This window comes from Ursus maritimus, unplaced genomic scaffold (assembly GCF_017311325.1).
Source record: "Ursus maritimus isolate PB19 unplaced genomic scaffold, ASM1731132v1 scaffold_34, whole genome shotgun sequence".
NCBI classification, from domain to species: domain Eukaryota; kingdom Metazoa; phylum Chordata; class Mammalia; order Carnivora; family Ursidae; genus Ursus; species Ursus maritimus.
Window position 1 is genome coordinate 13482163 of NW_024426008.1, and position 19608 is coordinate 13501770.

The 19608-nt window shown below is 40.4% G+C and overlaps 1 protein-coding gene across 1 annotated transcript in view; it reads left to right on the forward strand.

Annotated features, from left to right (window-relative positions):
* Window positions 1-19608, forward strand: part of TRPM6 (transient receptor potential cation channel subfamily M member 6) — a 109389-nt gene that overhangs the window by 47312 nt on the left and 42469 nt on the right. Inside the window, 7 exon segments of the mRNA XM_040620130.1 lie at window positions 3240-3386; window positions 6423-6551; window positions 7959-8210; window positions 10032-10206; window positions 10432-10546; window positions 13980-14173; window positions 17595-17727. Of these exon segments, the coding sequence (XP_040476064.1) occupies window positions 3240-3386; window positions 6423-6551; window positions 7959-8210; window positions 10032-10206; window positions 10432-10546; window positions 13980-14173; window positions 17595-17727 (1145 nt within the window).

A 19608-nucleotide genomic window follows, 5' to 3' on the forward strand; every position in this document is an offset into this window, starting at 1 on the left:
CCCCATATATGATTAAGCAAAATATCCCATTTCTTTGGGAAAGAACGTCTTAATTATATCTTGACAGATGCTTAACCTTTCATTTTCCTTTGTAACTAGTAGAATAAATAGAGTTACTATTTCTCCAAAGTTACAGTGAGGAGGGGCGCCTGGGTGGCTCAGTCGATGAAGCGTCAGACTCTTGATTTCAACTCAAGTCATGATCTCAGGGCTGTGAGATCAGCCCTGCATCAGGCCCCGCGCTGGGCATGGAGCCTGTTTAAGATTCTCTCTCTCCCTCAGCACCTCCCCCACCTCTCTCCTTCTCTAAAAAAAAAAGAAAAAAAGAAAGAAAAAAGAAAAAAAAGAAAGTTATAATGAAGATGCCTCATATCCTTAAAAATATTTGAAAAGGTTCAGGTTTAGATTTTGCATTATCTTCACTTTTCCACTCCATGATGTTTTTTTTTTTTTTATTTGTTACATCCAGTGACCAAATAATTTTACTTGAGTTCCTGGATGTATATGTTTTCCTGGGTAATTTGAGCTACTGCTTTTGCAAGCTGTCTTCACTGGAGAGTCTCTGGGATGCTGTCTGCGCGTGTATTTTTTGCTTTTTATGTCTCAGCTTGGATCATTAGTTATAAACTTATTACTGTAGGTGCACTGAATGTCTTCCCTGGTATTTAATACTTTAATGAGGCATCTTTAGCTAGCATCTTATTGGATATGCTTCCGTGCTTGTGAAGTATTTGTTACAATATTTAAAAATGCACTCAATAAGTATTCAATGAAAAATAAGTAATTATAAGTAATTATAATTAGTTTGTATGGCTGACATCTGTTGTGATTGGGTGAGCATCCATTCTGATTGGTTAATGCCTCTATCAGATCAGTTGTTAAAGACTTTGACTATCGTGCCTGCCTGGGAATATATGTATTCCCCCCCTCTCTCTTCTCCCCCTTCCTTCCATCCTCGCTTTACTAAGCCTGATGGTTCTCTCTGGGGTTCTCAGAATACGAGATGGCAGGAACATTCTAATCTCTGTGAAATGTATGAGCAGTTATCTTACAAAGCTGGGCTAATCAAGTTGTTACAATTGTGATTGTACTGGCTAAATGATATGGTTCATAAGCTTAGACCATTTCAAAAAATTGTTTAAGGAAAGATAAGAAATGTAGTGTTGACTTAACACCTTTAGAAATAAAATGAAGTCTTCATATGTGAGATATTTTGTTTGATTTTGCTTATTTATGTGTTCGAATTTAGTTTGTTGAAATGAACAATGGGGAAAGTTGCTTACCTACATACCTACCTACCTACCTACCTACCTATTTGTCTGTCTATCTATAAACAAATATGTAAATACGTTGGCAGTTGGTAGCGAATAGTACTTTGCAAGTGGATGTAACTTTGCTTTTGGCTCCTACAAGTTTCATGGAAAGATAAGCTCTCACAAATTCTTAAGGCATTATAGATGGCTGGAACATTCCACTAAGTAGTTGTTCTTAAAGGGAAACTCTTAGAGAAGGAATTCCTTCCTTAAATGGCAATTAACGTGCTTTTAACGTTAAAAAATATAGTAAGTTCTCACAGTTCCCTGAAAAATTAAACTTTGGCTCTAATGTAGTGGTCCTGTTTATGACATTGCCCACCTGGATGGCCTGGACATGGCCATATTGATTTATTAATCCATTGAATATTTACTGGCCCCCGTCCATGTGCCAGACAAGATGCGATGTTCTGGGAACACTGCAGTAAGAAGGCAGATGTGGCCCCTGGCGCCATGGAGCTTATAATCAGAATATCCACGATACCTCAGCATTATTCAATTTAAAACATTTATTAAAAACTGTCTCAAACCTGCTCTGTTATGAATGGGTTATAATCATAGTAACAATGTTCTTTTGTCTTTGAATTTAACTGGAGCAATAGTTTTTGATTACCTGCTCTGTGTTTGGAACGTTGCTTAGCAGAGAGTAGGGGCGGAGTCAGCATTCGATGGGATGTGGAAAATTTCACAATGCTGATTACATATCATGTGCTTGATTAGTTGAGGAACACAATTTGTGTTATACATTTTGGGAGAAAAGTGAAGACAGGTGAGACATAGATGTTCTTCTAACAGGTCTTTGTGCTTTGTGCTTGCATTTTATCAATTTTACGGACAATTCAAGCAACACTTGATTTATTTCTTGACTTGTAAAAACTTACCAGTCTTGTGGGTGTGACACTAGGGAGATATGTTTTGTGGATAGGTTGAAGAAATGTACTCACGTACTAGTCTAAGAAACATCAGAGAACATTCCTTTCCTTTCATTTAATATTTTTTCAGATCACACAAGTAATGCATTTCCTGTTTAAAAATTAGAACCACACAGAGCTCTATAAAGTAGGGTAACATCTCTTTGGCTTCTCTTTTACCATCCCTAAGTTCCCTCTTCCCAAAAGCAACAGGGCTACGAGTGATTTTTTTCTTTTCTTTTCATTTTTCCTCCCTCCCTGCACCACCCCCCCCTTAAAGGCTCTTCTCTGTGCACACCTGTGTAGTCCGTCACACAACCACTTGTCTGCCGCACAGATTCTTACTGCTCATCACTTACAAGGGCTAACCTCTTTGGACTGACACATGCATTTTGAGAAACTGATGGAAGATTTGATGCTTTCCCTAGGAAAATACATGTACAACACAAATACTTGCATATTGTCACAGGAGGTTCGAGGAACTCTAGAAGCTCCGAGAGTCCATGAGCTTCAGGCAAAGCAGCTCTACTATCAAAGCCAGAATTCTAAAACTAATGCCGTGCCCCGACTTGCCCAGGAATTGGAAACTATATCACTGACGGGTGTCCATTTTGTCCTCCTCTATTATGAAAATAATTGTATTATCTGTTAATAATTTCTTGGGGATTTTATGATATTTTTAGGTTTTAAAATACTGATCAAGGAGACTAAGCAGAACAGGAACAGGGACCATTTTTAAATCCTTGGAACTATTCTTAGTTTGACTAGGTTTCATTATTTGGAGACTTAGCTTGCATTTCAGAGATATCCTGTGCTCCTTCCTTAAAAGTCAAAGATTTATACAATACACACAGTTTTCTTTCCTTCCAAGACTAAGATTATAATTTGGCAGGTGGGTGCCTAATTAATTCCTAACATATTTATTATATTCGTATATATAATATATATTTTGGATGTTTGCAAATGTTAGCGTTTTACTTAAGGCTCTGACAATGAATAATCGTTTATTTTGCAGAAAAACTGTGACTTGGAAAGAGGCCCCGATGAGAAACTAGATGAAAATCAGCACTTCGGTCAAAAGAGCGATCCCCAAAGCCTTCCATGGACCAGGAAAATCTATGAGTTCTACAATGCTCCAATTGTCAAGTTTTGGTTTTATACGGTTGGTCTCATTGCAACAGTTAAATACAGTCTTCATGCTGGCCAGTAGTCAATGATGATTTTGATAATGATCTGCCTGGCTTGCCAACTCATGATAAAATGTAGAAATGCAGTGAGAAAAAAAAAAAAAGAATGACAAAGGGAGTAGGAAAGAAGATTGGAGGGAGGTGAGGAAAGGTTCAAGCAGATCTCTCCTACTATGGGAGTGAAAGAACAAGCATTTTCTTCTTTCCTGAGTGCTTCCTGTTAGCTCTGCTGCGACTAAGCACTTGAAACTTTGTGGAACGAGCAATTAATGACAGTGGTTGTAGAATTAAGTGATGGGGGTGGATTCTTTTCTCATCTTGGGCAAAGAAATCAGCAGTTGAATTGATTTTTTATTTGTTAGGAATAATGTGTAACGTAAAAAAAAAAAAGCCAAGTGTTTGCTTTGTGTCTTCAATAACATATGATTATAAATATATAGAGCACAATAAAATTTTATTTTATTTTCCCCTCTCTGACCCCCCCACCATTTGGAGGACAATAAAATTATAGAAGTTAAATTTATGAACAGATATTACATCTGATATTGATCATAGTGATACAGAGAAATCATGACCTGCACTTTAAATGTAATGAGTGCTTTTCACATTTATTTTTCTAATGCTTATATATACTTTAAATTGCTCATGGCCAAGATTGTGTATTTCTAAAATATTTGAAGTATGATTACAAAAGGATATTTATCTAAATGTGTTATATTCCAAAATATTTACTTGCCCATCCAAACATTTATTGCATATACTTATTAAATAATTGCATAGCTCTGTTTTCAAAAATTAAATCTTCCTTGAAATGATGAGGTTTCACCATGTTTGTGAATATGCAACAAAATATCCCAAAGGCTCTGATTGTAGCTCTACGAGATTTTAACTGTAGTCATATCATTGGGGAAAAAAGTATTTCTGTCCTTAGAAATTTCGAGCTGATGAACTCTTATTTTTCTTAAAAGATTTATTTATTTATTTGAGAGAGAGAGAAAGAACATGCAAGCCGGGGAAGGGGCAGAGGGAGATATTGTCCAAACAGACTCCTGCCGAGCGGGGAGCTGATGCAGACTCGATCTCACGACCCTGAGACCCCGCACAGGGACCTGCACTGAATCCAAGAGTCGGATGCTTAGCTGACTGGACCACTCAGACACCCGTAGCTGACGAACTCTTCGAGACAGGAGTAAAGCTCAGAAAATAGAATAACAACAACGAAGACTTAACAAATGCAACCAATTAGCCAGCCGGGTCTGCCCGCCACAATGGACAACGTTAGCAGTGAGCACAGGCGTTTTTGTCTTGGCAATCACATTGCTACATTATGATGTGTGTGCTTTACTGAAGCATTGTCTTGTTACAAATGTGATGGTGAAGAAGCAAAAATGTAAACATGTTTGGCTCTTTTCTTAACATAGGAAGGAAATCGAGTGTCAGGAGCAATATTGCCAGTAACTATGGTGGCTTAGTATCTGGTCACCATGAAGTCAATGACAAAAATGAAAAAAAAAAGGACTGTTTGATAGAACAGATTTATTTAATTATGTGTCTAAGTGGTCATCACACATGCTTAGACTTTGAGGCATAAACCTAGAAAAATATAGAATTAATAGAATTTACCTTAACTTTCTTGTATGCTTTTCTACCAGGCTCTTTATCCCAGGGGCAGCAATACCCATCGTGCCTGCCCCAAACACTGCCTATTGGATTTTTCATCCCGGCTGTGTAGTTAAAAGTGGTTTTAGCCATGTTCTACGTAGAACTGAATTGAGAGGGTAACATACCAAACTTAGGTAGAGCTCAAAAAGATCTGAGAAATAGGGATTCAGGTTAAAATAATATGGTTCACCTCCTTGAGAATGAACAGACAGACAGACAGACACACACACACACACACACACACACTTTATTGATCTGGGGCTTTGATGTATCTGTTGATCAGTGAACCCCATGCACTTGTCATTTTTAAAGAACTTCACTGTCTCCTGCATTGTTGGTTTTTATGGGAATTGGTAAAGCCTTTCTGGAGGACAATTGAATAATATGAATCATGGTTTTGAGTGTATGCCCAGCAATTGTACTTCCGTGAATGTATCTTAAGAAAATAAGGACTTTAGATAAGATTGCAAAGCTATTGATCACGATGTATGTGTGCGGTGTGCGGTTACTGTGTCTTAATTCTTTGAAGATATTGGAAATCTAGGTTTAATATAAACATTTAGTAATTAAACATGCATTTCTTGAATGTCCACCATGTGTTAGGCTGAGTGCTGAGTGCTAAAGATACAAATGTCAACAGTCTTTTAATTAGAAGGACTCACAGTTGGACAGTACTTTCCCACTAACCAGTATGTTTTAATCAACATAAAATAAAGCTCCCAGAAAAGGCACCTGGGTGGCTCAGTCGGTTGGACATCTGCCTTCGGCTCAGGTCATGAGCCCAGGATCCTGGGATCGAGCCCTGAGTCGTGCTCCCTGTTCTGCTCCTCCTCCCTCTAGTGCTCTCTCTCGTGCTCTCTCTCTCAAATGAAAAAAATAAAATAAAATCTTTAAAAAAAAACCCAACTCCCAGCAGAAGTAAATGTCACAATTTATTACATTTGAAAATAGGCACCTACTGATACTGCTCATTGGTGCACTTGAGACACACGTTTTCTATGCTTAGATGGAGGGGACAGTGTGTGATTCTGTCTTGGCTTGTTGGCATGCTGGCGTGCGCAGGGTTCTGGAAATTCTGGTCAGGAGCCAACAAGATGAGATGGTTCCCCCTTCCATGCATTTGGAAACAGTGACCTTCATTCCTTCCATTAAATCCTGGAATAGAAAACTGCAGATTCTTGTGCTTTCCTTGAAATCAGGTTATCCATAATTGGAGGGTGGTCCCAGTTATATTTCCATGTTATGACATGGAAGTCCCTGTGTGTGTCTCTGCTTGGCTGTTTGTGTCTGCTTGGCATTCTCCGTTACGACTCTCACTCATGTCCGGGCAATGCATGTCCCCCTCGCAGATGGCATACTTGGCATTCCTCATGCTGTTCACTTACACTGTGTTGGTGGAAATGCAGCCCCAGCCCAGCGTGCAAGAGTGGCTTGTGATCATTTATATCTTCACCAATGCCGTTGAGAAAGTCAGGGAGGTGAGTCGTGCCTCTACCTTTGTCTTCTACACCCCTGCGAAGAGGTGTTGCGGGTTTGCAGTGAACATGGACGGACGGGTCAAGGGTGGGGATGAGACAGGCAATGCTGATCCTAATTTGCTTGCTACAGGAAGGGGATTTAGGGGAAGATCTCTGATCTCAACCCTTACTCCTTGCCCAAGACTTAACTGGTGCTGCGCTTTGAAAGCAGTTGTTTTTGAAGATGTCCTAGTGTGTCTATCAGTCTGAGAGTGATGCTGCCTAATTGTTGTTAGACTTTCCAACTATTTGATTTCCCAGAAGGTTTTTTTTTTTTTTTTTTTTTAATGAGATTGATCTTTGTAGCCTACCATTGCTTGCGTACTGTCAGTTCCATTTCACACTAGGCACAGAAGTGGCCAAAGTTGTGCAATAGATAAAGAACTCATTTATAGCTTTTGAATTATTTTACTGAACACCTTTGAAAATTCAAGCTGCAAAGCCCTGAGGCAGGTAGTCCAAAAAACAAAATAAAACAGAATCTTTATTTTTAGTTTTGCCAACGAGTCACTTAAAAAAAAAGAATTAGCATCCGCGCCGTTGTAACTGCAGTCAGTTACGTACTGTACAGTTACGACTTTGTTTTACGTTTCAATGTGTATGTGTCTCAGTGTGTAGGTATCTCTGTGTCTGTGCATTTATATGCACTTGGTTTGTCCTACAGCTAATATGACCGACATTATACACTAAGTAAATGTATTCTTAGTAATTATACCTGTATCACCTGCTAGTTACTATTGCAGAGTCTATAGAAAACAACTCAGGAGAAAAACATGATCTGAATTCCACCATTTTTTTTTTTTATGCTTCAGGGGAAGAAAGTTAATTATTTTACATTTGAATTTGTCTGATACTCTGTTGCAGGGGTAATTTCTTTAATGGTGACTTCTAATATAGCCTTCTTAGTAATTTCTCAACAACTCACTAAGTAGCAGTAGCAGGACTAGATTGCAAGATTCCTTGGCTTCATACCAGTCTCCTCTGCACCTGGCTATCCCTCACAATAGTAGAATTGTAGGTATATAGATGGCTGTAATATTGAGTTTTAAAATGTCTTTCTGGTCCCCTGTGTTACCTTAGGATTTATGAAAGCTAGGAAAAACTTCTTTTTTTTTTTTAAACTTCTGTTGTTTTTTTTTTTTTTTTCAAATAGCTGGTTCATACTAGTAATGACATTAAAGCGCACTTGTAGAATTGTTTTAATAATTCATTTTCCAGGGATCACTGAAGTCTCTAAAATATCCAAGTGATCTAAGGTGTGGTGGGATTCAAATTACTCTTTAAGGAGCAGTTGATGGACGGAAGAACATTATTATGAGGCTCTCGGGTTATACCCCATTCTTTAAATTTCCCTCTTTCTTCTTTTAGGTCTGTATTTCAGAACCTGGAAAGTTTACTCAAAAGGTGAAGGTATGGATTAGCGAGTACTGGAATGTAATAGAAACTGTGGCTATCGGCCTATTTTCAGTTGGTTTCGGCCTTCGGTGGGGCGACCCTCCTTTGCACACAGCGGGAAGACTAATCTACTGCATAGACATCATATTCTGGTTCTCACGGCTCCTGGACTTCTTCGCTGTGAATCAACACGTAGGTCCGTATGTGACCATGATTGCAAAAATGGTGAGTACAGTCTGCTTGTATATTCGGGGGTCCTTCGCAATGGTTCTACTTACATTCATGGTTCGCATTCAACAGTTTTTTTTTTTTTTTTAAGATTTTATTTATTTATTTGACAGAGAGAAACAGCCAGCTAGAGAGGGAACACAAGCAGGGGGAGTGGGAGAGGAAGAAGCAGGCTCCCAGTGGAGGAGCCTGATGTGGGGCTCGATCCCATAATGCCGGGATCACGCCCTGAGCTGAAGGCAGACGCTTAACCACTGTGCCACCCAGGCGCCCCCACATTCAACAGTTTTAACTTTAAGAATTATTTATAGAAGCACACACATCCAGCTCATTTCATCTCTGCTTTCCTTATAACCACAAACTCATATTTAGCAAACGTCCTTGGAGAGTATATTGGGTGGTTGATTTGGATACTCTCCTTATTAGCTTTTTGGGTAGGGGCCAGATAGTATGATTGAATCAAATTTGTCTCGCATCATAGTAATCCTCGTGGGTGAGATTTGTGTGAGGCTATCACCAGTAATATTTTCTGCTAAAGTATCAATTTCTCTTTTTATCTCCTCACCCCTGGCCAACTCTTAAATAGTCCATATTATGGGCCACACCCTGTTCTAAGTACTTTGTACCTATTAACTCATTTAATCTTCAAAATGACTTTATGAGATAGGTACTATTATTATCTACATTTTACATATAAGGAAATGGAGATTAAGGAGATCTCCCAAGGGCGTAAGCAGGGGAGTCAGGATTCAAATCTGGACTGCCCGGCTCTGTCGTCTGAGCCTGCTGTGCTGTCGGGTTAGCCTTCTCCAAGGGGCCTTGTACAGGGCCTGAGACCCACCCTTTAGGAAGTATAACACTCCCAGATCATCTTTGGCTCTTCCTTCTGGAATTCTCACTGGCAGGGAAGGGGCAAGTTCTGGAGAAAGAAGGGTAGCGTGAAAACAAAGGAGAACAGAAAAGGGAGAGCCTCCAGGACTCCAAAGACAGATTTTTCTTTCTTTATACTTTTAGACCAGCAATGTTTTCTCTAGTCTTGGTGACATCGGTATTTGTCAGATAGGCTGTACTGAGGTAACGAATATATCTTAGTGACTTAGCACAAGTTTATTTCTCCCTAATGCAAAGTTTAATGAGTGTTCATGGGGGCTGACCTCTACCTTATAACTCAAGGGATCCGGAACCTTCCATCTTGTGACAGAACCATGTCAGCATGTGGCTCCCACAGTCTCCTATGGTGGGGAATGAGAAGGATGGAGAAAGTCTGACAGCTTTCAACTGTTCTGGGCAGGAAGTAAAGTAACTTCCCGTCACTCCACAGGCCATCAGCTAGAATCAGTCATAATAGTGCCAGCTTTGTGGAAGGCAGGCTAAGAAATGCACAGGAGCTCATGGAATACCCGTGGCATGCTTGTCTCTGCCACAGTGAACAAACGGGTTGAGTTGATGTACTTTTAGTAAGTGAAATGAACCTGACCTGATCAAGTTCTCAGACTCTCATCAACTCCCGGAGACAATCCTAGGCACCAGCACTCATTTGACTAATTTGAGTACGCCCTATTGTTTTGTTTAAGCACAAATTCTTTACCCTCAGCACAGTTACGTTTTTCCATAGACCACGTGGACATGAAACATATGTGCAGAGAGAAGGAGACGATTTAGCCAGAGGAAGCCCAGCTCTCCATGGCCTGGGTCATTGTGCTCAATGACCAGAGAGTCTTCTTGTTGCGAGCTATCATCGTGAATGCTGCTAGCGTTTGATTTGTCCTAAATTTCAAATCTGTGGTAAATTCTGGTTGTGCCTTTGCTATTTTGCAGACGGCAAACATGTTCTACATTGTGACCCTGATGGCCATAGTCCTGCTAAGCTTCGGGGTGGCGCGCAAGGCCATCCTTTCACCAAAGCAGCTTCCATCGTGGAGCCTTGCTCGAGACATTGTGTTTGAGCCATACTGGATGATTTATGGAGAAGTCTATGCTGCAGATATAGATGGTGCGTAGGGGATTTTGCCATCATGCCAAAATCGAACCCTTGCAGATAGAGTTGTACTCTATCTACAAAAAAAAAAAAAAAAAAAAATCTGAAAAATATTCATCTGGGTCATAAAGATGTCAAAAAATTGTGGTACTCTGCAAAGTTAATGTGCTAAATATTTGTGTTGAGCCATAGGGCTGTGATTCACCTTATCTCTCATTCTTTTAAATTCTTTATTTGTAGTTTGTGAAAGCCGTCCGTCTTGCCCTCCTGGTTCTTTTCTTACTCCGTTCCTCCAAGCTGTCTACCTCTTCGTGCAGTATATCATCATGGTGAACCTGTTGATTGCTTTTTTCAAGTAGGTTATTTTAATTAAATGTGGTAATTTTGTTTCAGTCGAAATCAAAGTTACATCAAGATGATCTCACATCAAAATCTATTTTGAGTAGAGTCTCATATTTTGAATATGTAACCTTTGGTTCTTGTGTGTTTCATCCCCCCCCCCCTTTCCACTATAGTTTTAACACGTGGTTTGAAACCTCTGGTAGGAAGGGAGCAGAGCACGAGAAAAGAGGAAAAAAACAATAAATGGAGAGAAAGTAATAAAAGCAGAATGAAAGGAGATCAAGCACTGAAGTAAAGCAATATGGTGGAGTCATGGAAGAATACCAGTTGCTGAGATTAAAAGCTGACCGCGGGGTTCTGGATGGCTTTTCTTAACTTGGCTCCAGTGTATCTTATTCTCTGCTTTCTTCTATCTCATTTTTCATTTCTTCTCAATCTGCTTTTCTCAATCATCTCCTTCACTTCAATCTTGTGACATTGGAACGTCCCCTGGGTCCAGACCTTGCTCGTCTCTTATTTACACTTTGGTGATCTTGGTTAGTTTCCTGTAATGTTGACAAATTCCAATTTATCTCTCCAGCCCAAATCTCTTCTTCAAACTCCAGTCTCACGGATCCAACGCCCCCTTTCACCACCAGTTGGATGTGTAATAGAAGTCTAAAATTCTAAACGTCCCAACTCTTGATCTCCTCTCTTCTCTTTCCCAGCATATACTTATTCAACCTGTCATCTTTCCCAAATCTATGGAGAAGACCACAAGTTTCTGTCAACTCTCCATTTCCCCAGTTGTTGAGATTTGGAGTCATTCTTAATGCCACTTGTATCTATCCCTCTAAACTGTCAGGAACACCTGTTGACTCTGCCTTCAAACAGATCATCGATCCAACCACCCCTTGCCACCCCTCTGCTAGCAGAGAGCCTCCCATTTATTTCTCTGCTTCTCTATATTCTCTTCTATATTCTTCTTCTATATTCTCTTATCAACACGGTAGCCCCTAGTGACCCTTTAAAAACATATGTCCGATGATGTCACTACTCTGTTCCAAACCCTCCGTGGTTTCCCATTTCAAAGTTCCTACGATGACCTAGAGAGCCCCAGTGATTCGGCTTCCCCTCTGCTTTTCCAATCACGCATCACACGACTCTTCCCCTAACCCTCTCCTCTCCAATCACACTGGCCCCTCGGACGTTTCCAACCAGCAAAGCTGTGTTCGCAGCAGCTCTTCTCTCTGTCTGGAGTGCTCTTCTTTCAGGCAACCGTGTGGCCCATTTTCTCACCCCCTTCCAGTCTTTGCTCACCCGTTCCCTTTATCATTAGGCCTAACCTAAGGATGATGTTTGAAAGTGCAGCCCCCCTTTCCTCCAGCCATCTCTGTGGCATGCCTGGTCCCCCTTACTCTTCTTTCTTTATATCTGCTTACAAATACAAATATATTTTATTATTTATACTTTTTTTTCTGTTTAATTGTCTCCTCTACTGGAATATCAGTGCCACAAGGACAAGATGTTTTATTGTCTTTTTTGCTGATGAATTTTTTCCCAAGTACCAAAAAGAGTGCATAAAATGTGAGAACTGACAGAATAATCCTAGTCAATGGATGGATGAAAGAAATGAGGTGAAGAGATGGGAAGAAACTATTACTTTTTGAATGCCTCATTGATGCCAGGCACTGTGCTAGGTAGTTTATTCATTGATTATTCCACTGAAGAGGGCAAGATAAGAGAAATCAATGCAATGGAATCTAAATTAAAAAAAAATAGAGATGCTAAAGGCTGGGGAGAAGCAAAAATAAACCAGAATACTTAAAAAAAATAAAAGACTATTGGTATAGATATATGGGGAAGACATACCTTCCTACTTGTTACAAGATCGTACAGTAACTGTCATCTTTTTTAGCCCCACCATTTTATAAACTTCTAACATTTACTGGTGTTTAGTTAATATAGCTAATTTTTTTTTGACATTTCAAATAACATTCAGAATGGGAATGAGATTTTTGATTCTCAAAAATGACAGGTGTCGAAAGAGGGGTTGCGAAATCCTCACATAGACCACTTGTCTCACTCTAGAGAGGAACACAGTGAGGACCGAACAAGCCGAGAAACCCCAGATCTGACTACTTGTCCAGCGGCCCGTTCCAGATTCTTTGTAGCAAGAATTACAAAAACCCTGACATACACTGTGAAGATCGCCACCTGCTGGTGGGCAAGCTGTAGTCACACTCGGAGTGACAGAGTAGTGGTTAAGCGTGGTGGTTCTCCAACTTGACGGTACAGGAGAACCACCTGGAGGGCTTGCTGAGCCATTGCTGTAATATCTCTTCTGGAGCTTCTGATTCGGTAACTCCGGGCTAGGGCCCGAGAATTTACATTTTTGACGTGTCCCCAGGTGATGCTAATTCTGTGGTTCAGACCACACTTTGAGAACCACTGTTAAAACCCAGTTTTCTCTCTTTCCATCATCTGTTTTATGGATTCTGTGAATCTTCTCCCTTCCTCTTGTTCTAAGCTGGCTTTCCCCAGGACAGTTCTGCTTTCTTCTCTTTATCATTGCTCAAGTTGAGGGCTGCCTGTATTTTTATTGGCTAATTTTGGCTGTCCTCCTCAAGTACTACTTTGTCATCTTTCTCTAAAGCGACTAAACATTAGCCTACGCAGAATGTTAGGATAGACATCGCATTGCGTCCTCTCCCCACCCCATCATGTTATAGACTGAAAGTTAAGTAATTAGGGATGACATGTTATTTTAGAGGAACTGCACCACCCACCACAACTTCCATTGCTAGTCCTATGGTATCACGATCTGCATATTGAAACTGATGTCATTAAAGGCATAATCCAAGGTGGCCTACCAAAAAGGAGTTATTTTAATTGTAAAGTCAATGTAAATAATTTTTATCTTGTTTCTAAATAGAAGCTTTCTTTATTATTTTAGGATGAACTGATTTTTCTTCCCTGTCTCTTCTTCATTAATATTCTTTCATTTGGACGTTTTAACTAGGATTATTCTGTCAGTTCTCACATTTGACATTAGGGGAATCTCTCCATAAGATTGATGATACAGAGAAACGTTAACGGTATTTACCATGAATGGTAGATTAGGGACCGAAAAGAGCTTCTAATTTGAGAAGAGATGGTGAACCGAGAATAGTGATAAGTTCCAGAGGGCAGTTTTATAGTCATTGCTTTTAAAACATTAGCATTTTCTCTCTGATTGTAATTTCCATCCTTTTATTAGTCTGATCAGCGTATTTGATTGTAGAAGGTGATTAATGTATCTTGTTTGGGTAGAAGAAGAATCACAAATGCAATGGATATTATTTTTGTTGACTAACTGCTGGAAATGTCAGGTAAACCAATCATGAGAGTTGGAAAGTAGAGAAAGAATCTGCTATCTTTTAGGATGCTGTATTGAAAATTATCTCTCTCTTCACTACACCTTACAGTAACGTTTACGTCGACATGAAGTCCATTTCCAATAAACTATGGAAATACAACCGCTATCGCTACATCATGACCTACCACAAGAAGCCTTGGCTGCCCCCCCCTTTCATCCTGCTGAGCCACGTTGGTCTCCTTCTTCGCCGTCTCTGCCATCACCAAGCTCCAAATGACCAAGAAGAGGGCGATGTTGGATTAAGTAAGTTTTCATTTACGAGGCACTAGGAAGAGAGTAAAGAGTGGAGATCCAAGGTGAAAACATGCAGTTAAATTCAGGGCACAGGATGGGGATCTCTGGCAGTTCACTCACAATAGCGTATCAGCTGAAGGACGTGGGTCTAAGGAAGTGCACTGAGCTCATCATGTGGTTGTGGTACCTTTTGCGGAGATTAACTGATACTTTGAAAGGAAGGAAGAGGTAAGAACAGAATCTCTGCTCAAATGTCTAAAGGCTCTTGAATGTCTCCTGGAAAACCTGTGTTTTCTCTTTTTACCTGGAAAGTCATCAGAATGACTCCTAGGAACTAGTCACAGTGACCCATACCCACTTCCCTGTTATCAAAGATGGAATCCAAACAGAGAGGAGTCACAGGAGGTCTTATGGCCTGAAGGAAATCGGTAAGACAGACTCAGCTTCACTTATTAACCAGAGTCCTGATTCTTTGCTTCCTCACCTACTGAGAATGGAGGTGATTCTGTATGGTTGTTTCGTATTTTCAATTCAAGATGCAGAAATATAGATTCTCATTTTTCTTTTCTTCTTCTTCCTCTTTTTTTTTTTTTTTTTTTGCAATGCTTAAGTCTGCATATTTTGAGATTCTCCTGGTTCATTTTGCTTATCCGTATCTTCACTGCACAATGTGACTGTCGCGCTAATTGTTATAATAGAACATTTCTTATTGTGGTTTCACAGATCTATTGTAGTTCCTCTCAAGCAATTTCACAATTGGTACCGGGCCCATTTCGAGATAATTCCTACATATAGAGGAAATGGGTGGCATGAATCCACAATCCTTATCTCAATTCCGACATCCAAAATACCCCTGAAAGCAGAAAGCTTTTTTCTTCTTAAGTTAGAGACTCATTTGGACAAAAGAGGCTGATGGGACTAATGTGAAGCCATTTCTTCCCTTTATCCTTTGTAGCATGAATGTTCATTGATTTTGCTGCAAAAATAATATGTTGGATTTTAGGGTACTGCCCTAGCCTCAGGGATTTTACTTCCTTTATGGTGTATGCACTATATTTCCTTTCTAAGACGAGAGAAGGAAAATTCTTAATTCTAAAACACACTGGGTTCCAGGAGTTTCAGATAAGGGATTGCGCACTGTTTATACATGTCATCTTAGGGGGACAGGTGGTGTTACAAGGTTGGAAGGGCGATACGCTTTCGTTTCTGCTGGCAATTGGCTCAGTGAAGTATTTTTCTCCTCTTGAGTCACTTTGGAGATTTACTTTTCTTTTCCACCCCCTGCCCCAAAGATTCAGCCTGGATGAGGAAGCCAATGTAAGAACTGAAGTTAATTTTTTAAAAGGATTCATTTATTTATTTATTTTAAAAGGGGGAGGTGGTGGCAGGTAAGCAAAGGGGGAGGGAGAGAGAATCCGAAGCAGAATCTGCGCTGAGCATGGAGCCCAACGCGGGGCTCGATCCCATGACCCTGAGGTCATGACCTGAGCTGAAATCAAGAGCTGGGTGCTTAATTAATTGAGCCACCTGGGCACCACACAACTGAAGTTAATTTAAAGGCTTATAATTACACTATAATTTTTAGGCTTCTAATAGAGAGCCATCCCAGACATTGGCTGGGGAACTACCACAAGCTAATAGGAGAGTGTGAATCAGCTGAGAGATTCTGGGATTGGCTGGGATTTGGCCAGATTTCAGCTTCACCTTCATCTGGGTTTATAGGATGATTCCGGTCTATAATTCAAGTAAATTTCTGATGGCTAGAGGTGTGTTCATCCTGAGTTCTGGAAAATTCTTGAATTTTTGTGAAACTTCTTCCAAGCCTCTATTGAAGATTGACGTTTGCATATGGGGCAGCAGTGCCACCTGGTGGAGAGTCATAAGAATGCGCCACGCATGCAAGCTGCACCTGTCGCCGGAATTGGTGTTTGGGTTGTTAGCTATCAGGAATCCACAGAAGGATCAAATCATGACAACTGCAAATCTTCTCACTCATAAGAGATTCTTCAATGCAAACAGGCATTTAGAGTTGGGGGGGGATGGTTACTGGATTTTTTTCAGTATCTGAGTGATTCTTCCACATCATAAAATCAGAAAACAGTACGCACTTGAGTTGTGGACATATTTTTATGGCTGAATATTGTTTTCTCTTTGCCCTGTTTTTCAATTTAAAATTAATATTTTTGTCTCATTTTATTGGAAAATAATGAAATGTTTGGATTTCTAGTAAGCTTGAGGGAACATTATGGGTTTTTCCCTAATTTAAGTGACACCACTGAAGAAAGAGAACGCTCTGTTTTTAATCTTTTTGCAGCACCATTTATATCTTTTTCAAGTATTGGAAAATGCTAATAAGCTAATATATTTTTCTGTTAGATCGGAATGAGGGCCAAGGTAGTAGACGGAATGTGATCACTGAAGGCTGACATTGAATTGTGTTAGCTTCATAATATCATGAAACGATGTGTCTTTTTGTGAGTTAATTATAATTATGTTGCATAAGGGAATAGAAAGTGGATAGCCTCAGCCATTGGCTGGCGATAATGCCTCTATTTCCAACAGAGTGACTTAGGAAATTGACCCTTGAGCAACATGGGGGTGAGGGGCGCCAGCCCCTTGCACAGGCAAAAATCAGCGTATAACTTTTGACTTCCCTCAGACTTAACTACTAATAGCCTACTGTTGACCAGAGACCTTACTGATAACATAAACAGTCAATTAACACATATTTTAGTTATTATATGTTATATACCGAGACTTAACAACAAAGTGAGCTAGAGAAAAGAAAATGTTATTAAGAAAATCATAAGGGAAAGAAAATACATTGACAGCACTATGCTGTATTTACTGGGGGAAAAAACCCCAAACAAAGCATAACACATATAAGTGACACGCACAGTTCAAACCCATGTTGTTCAAGGGTCAACTGTATCTACACACTCAGTGTAACAAGGTGAAACTTTATTACACTTGCTGGATTAATTCAACAGACTTAGACCTCATCTAACCTTGATTTTAATCTACAGGTTACTTATTGTCATTTTGAGAGACCAAACAGTTGGCGGGGAAAAAAAGACAATCAGATTCTTTCCCCATATGCATATTAATATAGTGAAGTTTTGTTAATGTGTAGAAAAAGTCTAACCTAGGAGCATATTGGACAGAAAACCTCTGTTCCACGAGTCATTTTCAAAGTCCCACACCAGTTTATAGAACAATAGGAAAGAGCCAAACTGGTGTTTCTATTTGTTTCTACACAGAGCTTCTCCATTAATAGTAGGAATTTGGTGAGGCAAGGCAGCAAAGTGTCCTCACACAAGCTTTATAGTTTATTGATTTTCAACACAAGTGGAAGAAAAGCCACTCTCTATCAGCTTCCTATTGAAGACAAATAATGATTTTTTTTAACGTACCATACTTATTTACACAGAACTCTACCTGAGTGAGGAGGATCTGAAAAGACTTCATGATTTCGAAGAGCAGTGTGTGGAAATATACTTCCATGAGAAGATGGAAAGTCTGAATTATAGCTGTGAGGAACGAATCCGAGTGACATCAGAAAGGTAAAAGATATATATAAAATTTTCCAGCTCCCCAAACCTGATTCGACTAGAATGTCTAAAGAAGTAGAAAGATGGGCTTTCAAAATCCAGAGGTTTGGGTTCTCTACAGTTCTGTCTAGTAGCATGGAGTATTTCTGTAAGGGATGTATATTTATTGAGCACCTACCATGTTCCAGGTGCCCTTCTAGTTACTGGAGATAAATGGTGAATGAGAGACAAGAGTCCCTGCCTTCATAGGGCTTATGTTCTAGTGTGTGCAGGTGGAGGGGTGAAGGGGGTAGAGGACAAATAATAAGCAGGGAAACATATAAAAAGATGTAATTTAATGTCAGTTAGAGAGCGATGAAGAAAAATCAAGTTGCATAAGGGAACAGAAAACAATGGCGGAGAGGGTTCTGCCAGAGTCGGGGGGAAGTGGTTGGGTTGAACTCTTGGGGTAGCCTGGGGCAGGAGGGCCACTGAGGAGTTGGGGGAGGAGAGACCTGAGGGAGGTGGGCCAGGCAGAGACATCCGGTGGGATGGTGCCCCTGGCTGTAGGACTAGGCAGTGAGGATGCCTGAGGCAGAAGGCTGCGTCCACCAACGGCGGGACTGGAGAAGGCTGAGAGCTACATGCTGGTTGCACTGGGGAGATGGGGACAGGTGAGGTTCTCTTGTTTTATTTCCATGCGGGGATAACAACGGAAATGTGTATGGTTCCGGACACGATCCACCAGCAAAGGAGAAACTGCGGGAGCAGGAGGGAGAGGTGATTTGCCCCAAGAGAAGGCCTAGTGAGTGGGCGCCACCCCCCCCCCCCCCCCCCCCCCCGCCCCCAGCAGGAGGCCAGAGAGAGGATGGCCGGTGTTCAGGAGGCTGCAGCTAGGGGGCAGGCACACAGTTCTTGAGGCCAAGGCATCACAGGACCAGTGCCTGTGGGTATGCACGGGGTCAGCGCAGGGAGGCCATTCAGAGGTGTGAGGAAAGAGAAGACGTATTGGAGAGAGTGAACATTTTCAGAAACTGTAGTAGGATCGAAGCCACTGTGGCTCTAGTGATAATTGTGGATACACGGCATCGTGTTGGAACATGGAAGACTGAGTGTGATTATATGCATTTTTTTTAAAACACGGAATTGTTTTTATAACCGGAAGCAAATGGACAGAACTTAAATATGTTCCTTCATTTTTGAATATAGAGGGACCTGACTCTAAAATGTTATACCTAATAATGCATATATTTTTTCTGATGTCCAAATGGGTAGACAGTGAATCCTTAAATATGGAGTTATTTAAAACTGAATACATGAAGAACTCTCTAAATGGTTTGCTATGGGTATATGTCATGTTTCTGGACTTTTCAGTTGATATTGTATTATGTAAGTATGTATTTAGGTGGCCAATTGAATTTTATGTTGAGACTAAATTTTATATTGAGAAAAAAAATCAAATAAAGGTTTATGAGCACACAAATTTTATTTTCCTTAAATAACATCTTTAGGCCAGAGCTTGATGAGCTTCTCTTCCCTTTTTCCTCTTCTGTGCATTCTGCCGCCTTTAGAAATATGCTGGCCGAGGCCTGCATACATGCCCAGGAGTTGATAGAGCCAGGGTGAAGACCTGCTTCTCCACTTACGGGCTCTAGGCACTTGGGCCAATTGACTCTGGGCCTTTGTTTTCTTACTTGTAAGATGCACACAAAGTAGACCTACGTCTTAGACGTGCTGTGAGGATTACGTGAGGTGACGTAGATGAGCCACGTCGTGGGCAGAGTGCTGGTCAATAGTAAGGGGACGATGAACATAAAAACAGCCTCCAGAAACTGTGGCTATGATTTCTTTTTATTTTTTATTTTATTTTTTAAAGATTCTATGTGTTTATTTGACAGAGAGAGAGAGAGCACA